General features: G+C 45.1%; 1 protein-coding gene across 1 annotated transcript; it reads left to right on the top strand.

The window, feature by feature from the left end:
* The first annotated feature begins 958 nt into the window (after nt 1-958).
* On the top strand, nt 959-2,506 carry LOC125540374 (SKP1-interacting partner 15). Its single transcript, XM_048703987.1, has one exon. It carries the CDS (start codon nt 1,028-1,030, stop codon nt 2,255-2,257), a length of 1,230 nt encoding a protein of 409 aa, XP_048559944.1. The 5' UTR covers nt 959-1,027; the 3' UTR covers nt 2,258-2,506.
* Nucleotides 2,507-7,374: the final 4,868 nt, after the last annotated feature.

Here is a 7,374-nt window from a genome sequence, read left to right as displayed (position 1 = left end):
TCATAGTGGGTAGGAACATCTATATAGTGTCATGCAACGATGTATTTATTAGGTTATAGACTCATTGTTTCTTGGAGTGTGTGATGTTCCGGTAACTTAGTTAGTTACCAGAAGTACCTCTCTCTTCATTAAATATGTGCCACATAAGCAAAGTTGTATTGAAGTGTGTGATGTTACTTCTAAGTTCCTCCCCATTGTGACCAGCCTAACCCATCAAATATTAATGATGTTTGCCTCGTAGTACTAGCAAAGGAAGACATTAAACTATCCCTTACATGCATGCGGGAGTGGGAGGATTGGCTTGATGTGCATGAAAGAGAAGAATACACATTAATTTACACGGCAAACAAGGAGACAAGCTGGCTTGTGACATTGACTTAGAAGACATTAACTTTTGCCTTGATACCTATAATATGGCTTTTGTGGCCTTATATACAAAAATAAAGGGAGTATTATTGTTTTTGTTTCTAAAAAAATAAAGAACCAGTCGTATTTCCTATCTATCTCAACGGCCGTGTGGGCCCGCGGAATGATTCTCGCCCCACCCGGCAGGCAAAGGCGCTTCACCATCGCGGGCGTGGCTTTATCAGTTCACGCGCCATTCCCGCCGCTAACCACCCTCACCCGACTGCACACCTACCCCGCCGATGCCGCGTACGTCCCACAAGCACCCGGGCCCACGCGTCATCCGCCGCACCAAACGTACCCCACGTACCCGCGGCAGTCGTAACGGCTCCTGGACGCACCGCCGCGCCTACCCGTACCTCCTCCCACGTCTGCCTGGCAGTGGGCCCGACACGGCGGCAGACGCCCTCTGGCCTCGACGGACCCCACTGGCATGCACTCGAGCCGGGCGGCGGTTCCGGTGGGCCCGCCCGTGGTGTATTGTACTCCACGTCAGGGGAAATGACGAGAGTACCCCTCCGCCCCCCGGATTTCCTTCCCGATATACCACTCTTCTCCCCTCCCCTCCCCCCATCTCCTCCTCCTCCCCCTCCTCCCCTCGCCCCCCCCACCGCCGGCGACCATGGCCGGCTCCGACGACGACGAGGCGGCGGCGGCGCCGATCCACTGCCTGCCGCCCGACGCGCTGCGCAACGTGCTGCTGCGGCTGCCGCTGCGGGACGCGGTGGCGTGCCGCCCCGTGTCGCGCCTCTTCCGGGAGACCCTCACGGGGCCGTTCCTCGCGCTGCTCCCGGCGCTCCGCCTGCTGCTGCTCCGCCACCCGCGGCCCGAGGGCGGGGGCTGCCTCCACGCCTTCGACCCCGACCGCCGCTGCTGGCTCCGCCTCCCCTTCACCGCCTTCCTCCCGCACCAGGCCTTCTCCCCCGTCGCCTCCTCCGCCTCGCTCCTCTACCTCTGGATCGAGACCGGCCCCCCCCCCTCCCCCGCGCCCCTCCCCTCCTCCTCCTCCTCGTCGTCCTCGTCGCCCGCCGCAGCCCACCCGCCCAAGGCGCTCGCCGTCTGCAACCCCCTGGCGGGCACCTACCGCCTGCTGCCCCCGCTCGGATCCGCCTGGGCGCGCCACGGCACCGTCCTCGCGGGCCCCGGCGGCGTCGTGCTCGTCCTCACCGAGCTCGCCGCGCTCTCCTACTCCCCGTCCGAGGGATCTGGCAAGTGGATGAAGCACCCCCTCTCGCTCCCCTCCAAGCCGCGGAGCCCCATCCTGGCCGCAGGCGCCCGCGCCGTCTTCGCGCTCTGCGACGTCGGTACCCCCTGGCGCAGCCAGTGGAAGCTCTTCTCCTGCCCGCTCGCCAGGCTCACCGGCGGCTGGGCGCCCGTGGAGCGCGCCTCCTGGGGCGACGTCTTCGAGATCCTCAAGCGCCCCCGCCTGCTGGCCGGCGCGGGCGGCCGCCGCGTTCTCATGATCGGTGGTCTCAGGTCGTCCTTCGCCCTTGATGCGCCGTGCTCCACGGTGCTCATCCTCCGGCTGGATCTGGCCACCATGGAGTGGGACGAGGCTGGGCGCATGCCGCCCAATATGTACCGCTGCTTCACTGGCCTGTGCGAGGCTGCTGCGCAGGGAAGCGCCATGCCCGCCCCTGTTGCTGGCGGCAACAACAAGGTAAAGGTGTTTGGGGGTGATGGCAAGGTGTGGTTTGGTGGAAAGCGCGTCCGCGGGAAGCTGGCAATGTGGGAGGAGGACGACGTAGGGAGCAGCGGCGGCAAGTGGGACTGGGTGGATGGTGTTCCTGGATATGGTGATGGTGTATACCGCGGCTTTGTGTTCGATGGTGGGTTCACAGCAATGCCGTGACCCGTAAGGCTGATGGAAAAACATATCCCAGACTGGTGCGTGACTAAATGCGCTCAACTAATGATTTTCCATTGATCTGGGACACCCATCACTGCCTGAAGAGGAATTCATATCTCCATACATTTTATTTACATCGTACTTTGTTCTTAGCTTGATGAAATACTTCCAGTTGTTGTACTTAATGAACATGAAATGATCTGTTGGTTCGTTGTTTCAGACATTAAAATGATGCAGACTGTTCTATGTTTAGACGAGAAAATGTTAAATGTCACATTTATAGGAACAAAATTTTACTGTGCTTAACTTGTAACTAGTCCTGCATTTTTTATGTGTCGGCCACATGCTCATGGTACCTTGATATATTAGTGATGTGCATCCGACGGTTGTTAGAACTGTAATAGCCTAATACTCCCTCCATCCCAAAATTCTTGTCTTACGTTTTTCTAGATACGGATGTATCTAATACTAAAACGTGACTTGATACATCCATATCTAGACAAATCTAAGACAAGAATTTTGGGACGGAGGGAGTAGTTTCCAATTTGGATGATTAGGTTTTAAAATTTTATCAGCTACCGTTTTGGAAGCTGTGTATATGTTTTTTTTTGTGATGCCATCTTTATTTTCATATCTAGAGTTGTATCAACTACTACTGCTGTTAGTGCTTGGAGTTCTGTGATATGCATTTTGTTGCCTGTGTCACATCTAGGTCAACTTGATTGGACTTTCATTTGAGACACGACTCATCAAATGATCGGGTTAATATAGGCAACTAGTGTTCATACTGGCCGCACGATTGCAGAGCCATTGCATATGAACTAATTGGACGCACATAACTGTGGCCATTGTTCTATACTTTGATGTTGTAACAGTGGTAGTCATGCATTTCAGTCATAGGAGTCCTGAGGTAGATGCCCTGTTAGAGATTCTGAACCTACATGTAGGGAATCCCGATGGACTTCAAAACTTACCTGTAGACTAGCCACAGGCCAACTCTTGTTCGGGATATGTTTACTTCTGCTAAAAATGATATAATCATTTTGTTACTCTTAAGCTGACTCTTGTGTCTATATTTCCTGTTTTATTTTCTGTAACCATAGAGACTACATTGTAGGGTATGGAATCATCCATTTCGATACACCAAACCCTGTCACATGCATGCAAACTTAAATTTTTGTTGTACTTGATGGATATCAAGGAATCTGTCGGTCCTTTGTTTCAGACATTAAAATGTTGTAGACGATAAAATGCTACATTTATAGGAACGACATTAGTGTGTTTAACTCGTAACTAGTCTTCTTTTTGTTTTCCGTGTGTTAGGCACATGATACCTGTTTGTTAGCTTCATCTTTATTTTCTTATTTAGACTGGTATCAATTCTTCTGCTGCTGTACCTATAGGAGCAAGGAGGTAGATGCCCCTTAACCTACATGTACAAGTGTAGAGCACCCTCAATGGACATAACTGTTCAAAACCTACCACCAACTCCTGTTTGACAGTTTTGAGTAAGCTAGTCAAGCTTTTTAGCTTATCATTTCTACCCAACTAGCTCAGATTTCATTTACGAGTGCATGGTCGGTTTCTACTATTATTATTGACCTTATTTCCAAAACTGAACTTGCAAGCCTGTTTGGGCTCGTAATTGCTATTTATTCCGCCTTTTAGATGTGCTCTTGTAGTATCCTGTGTGAACTAAGACCATTCAATGTACACAAGGATGTTTAAGCAAAATGTTGCACGTTTATAATTTCTTCTGGTATGTTACTACTGCTGAAAAAGATTTAATCATTTGGGTACTCAAAGCCCATTGTTGCGTCTATATTTCTTGTTTAACTGTCGGTAATCATAAAGATTGCATGGTATGGTATGTAATCATCCATTTCGATACACCAAACTGTGTCATACAAACTTGATTTTTTTGATCTGTCAGTTTATTTCAGACATTCAAACGATGTAGACCTTTCTATGCTTAGATGATAAAATGTTTGTTTTTTTCACGTGTTGGGCACATTTTCATGTCACGTTGACAACTTGATATATTAGTGGTGTATCGGGTGATTACTTGGGACTGCAGTAGGTTTAAATTTGTTATGAGCCACATGTATGTGGAAGTACTCACGAGCTCACCAACATTTCTGGAGTTGTGGATACTGTTTGTTAATGATGCCATCTTATTTGTGGATTTAGAATGGTATCAACTACTGCCGCTGCTGTAGTACCTAGTTGTTTGATCTGCATTTTGTTATGTGCGTCACATATAGGTCAGCTTGGTTAGACTTTCATTTGACTTATCAAATGGCCGGGTTAAATTAGGCAGCGAGGGTTTTACTGTCGGTACCGATTGTAGAACCACTACATATTAACTGACTAGGTAGCTGTGGTCATATTTCACTACTTTGATGAAATCGTTGTGGTGGTCATGCATTCGATCGAGTCATATGAACCTAGAGGTGGATGAGTCAACAGGAATTGTAAACCTACCTGTAGAGTGCCCAAACTGGGCATACCTGTTCAAAACTTAATCTGTACGCAGTAGATTTGATGATAGTCCAGCTTTTGCTTACCCTTTCTAGACGACTAGCTCAAATATCGATTTACGGGTGGTGCATGCTTGGTATCTTGTGCTATTATCAGCCTTATTTCGCAAATTGCTATGTATATATATTCTGCCTCTCAGATGTGCTCTTGTAGTGCCCTGTGTGAACTATTATCATTGAGGTTCTCCTTGGTCCATGGGTTTAGAAAACAGAGGAAAGGAAGATGTATTGGAGTTTAGCTGGTTGCACAGTAGGAAAACTGCGGGACTCTAAAACCTAGGACTCCTGAAGTGCAGGAACAAAAACCTTTGGTTGGTGGAGCAGAGTGCATCTCACGGTTAGGACTCCTGAAGTGCAGGAATAAAAACCTTTGGTTGGTGGAGCAGAGTGCATCTCACGGTTAGGGTTCATTGTTTAGCGACGATCAAATAATTAACATTTTTTCTGTTGAAGAGCACTCAACTAGCATAATTCATGAGTTGAATTTTCAATTGCTCACCTCGGGCTTCCGGGCAAACCTGCGGTTGGAGTAGATTACAGGATTCCCGTCGAAAGTGCTACTCCTGTCCTGTGGAATGCTATTCATTCTTCATGTGGTGGCAAAAGATAGCAATATTCCTACAGGGAAAACAAATCTCTGAAAATATTGTGAATTTCATGTGGTTCGAACGGGCCCCTTGGTATGCTCAAGGATGTTTAAGCAAAATATCATATGTTTATATTTTTGGAACCTAATATCTGGTTGCCTCACGTGAACATTTCATTCGCTATTGGAAACTACAAACGAAACTCACATGTACTCTCTCCGTTCCTAAATATTTGTCTTTCTAGACATTTCAAATGACTACTACATACGGATGTATGTAGACATATTTTAGAGTGTAGATTCACTCATTTTGCTATGTAGTCACTTGTTGAAATGCCTAGAAAGACAAGTATTTAGGAACGGAGGGAGTATTTTCGCTGTAGCGGGTTCACAGCGCGACCTCATCTGACCTGAAACAACTTAACGGGCTGCAGAAAACAAATTCCATCGCGAGCCTGGATGTTTCTACATGACAAATTGGCATGCTCAACTAAAAAAAGAAAGGAAGCCTCCTGAACATTTATGTATTCCCTGGAACATTGAGATGTAATAAAGCTGCGTTGTTCTCTAAAAAAAACTAAAAAAAGAAAGGAAGTTCTCAAAAAAGAAAATAAAAAAATACATAATAAAAAACTGGCACCTTTGAAAATGCCGAACAAAAAATACACATAATTTTATAATTTATAAAATGGCATGCTCTGAAAATGTGAAAATTGTCAAGCTACTTTATAAAACTGCCATCCTCTAGATATTTTTTTAATCTAGATAAGCCCCAATAAAAATTGCCATGCCATTAAAAAAAACCTCTCAACATTAAAAATGCTATCCTCCAATGGTAAAGTGCCATCCTCTGAATATTAAAGATTACATCCTGTTATTAATAAAAAAATGTCATGCGCTTAGAAATAAAAACTAGATGCCATTAAAAATAAAAATGACATCCTCTAAAATAATAAAAATGCCATCCTATTATTAATAAAAAAATGCTATGCATTTAGTAATAAAGCTTCCATGCCATTGAACCACCCTCTCAATAATAAATTGCCACCCTATTATTAATAAAAAATGCTATGCATTTAGTAATAAAGCTTCCATGCCATTGAAAAAAATTCCACCCTCTCAATAATAAATTGCCATCCTATTATTAATAAAAAATGCCATGCATTTAGTAATAAAGCTTCCATGCCATTGAAAAAATTCCACCCTCTCAATAATAAATTGCTATCCCTATTATTAATAAAATGCATGTTATTAATAATAAAAACTGTCATGCACAGAAACGACTTGACTTGTGAACATTAGAAAATATATATTTAAATTTGCCATGTGACATAATTCCAAAATATTATAAAAACTACCTTGTTGATTTCTTTTAGGAAAAATGCCATGTTCGTAAGCAAAAAAAAAAACATGATTTGCCATCTTGCAAAAAGAGGAGAGAAAAAAGGAGGGACCAGAATTTGAAGTATGGTCTCCCAAGTAGAGGCTCACGTACCTAGCCAGTGCAGTGCGCAAGTAATGTTTTAATTGGTACACTGTTCACTAGCTTTTCTATTCACGGCGAACGCGTTAATAAATCTGAAATGCAATGAAACCCGGCGGGAGAGAGCGTGTTCGCCAGATTGGCTCCCGGCGAACGTTTGCCAGTTAGTTTTTCCGCTATATTTTCTTTAGGGAGCCATTTCTTTCCTCCTTCATATTCCTTATAAATGTTGGGGTTGGTGGCCAGTTTACACGTAGGCCCAACAACCTTTCATAAACAAATACACTCTTCTTAACATGAGAAGAGATATATGCCATTGTGCTTTATTCACAGCGTGGGATCTAACACGAATAAACAAATGCACTACAACTTTAACATGAAACCAACACACTTGTAGAAGACACAAAAAATAGATGCAAAAAATGACCCCAACTCAAAATCATGATCTTGGTTTTAGTATCTCTTCACAACTAATTCTCCAATTTCATATCATAGCATAAGAGAGCGAACA

The sequence above is a fragment of the Triticum urartu genome, chromosome 2, assembly GCF_003073215.2.
Source record: "Triticum urartu cultivar G1812 chromosome 2, Tu2.1, whole genome shotgun sequence".
NCBI lineage: Eukaryota > Viridiplantae > Streptophyta > Magnoliopsida > Poales > Poaceae > Triticum > Triticum urartu.
The sequence above is the reverse complement of the archived record's forward strand: the minus strand, read 5'-3'. Positions and strand labels throughout refer to the sequence as shown.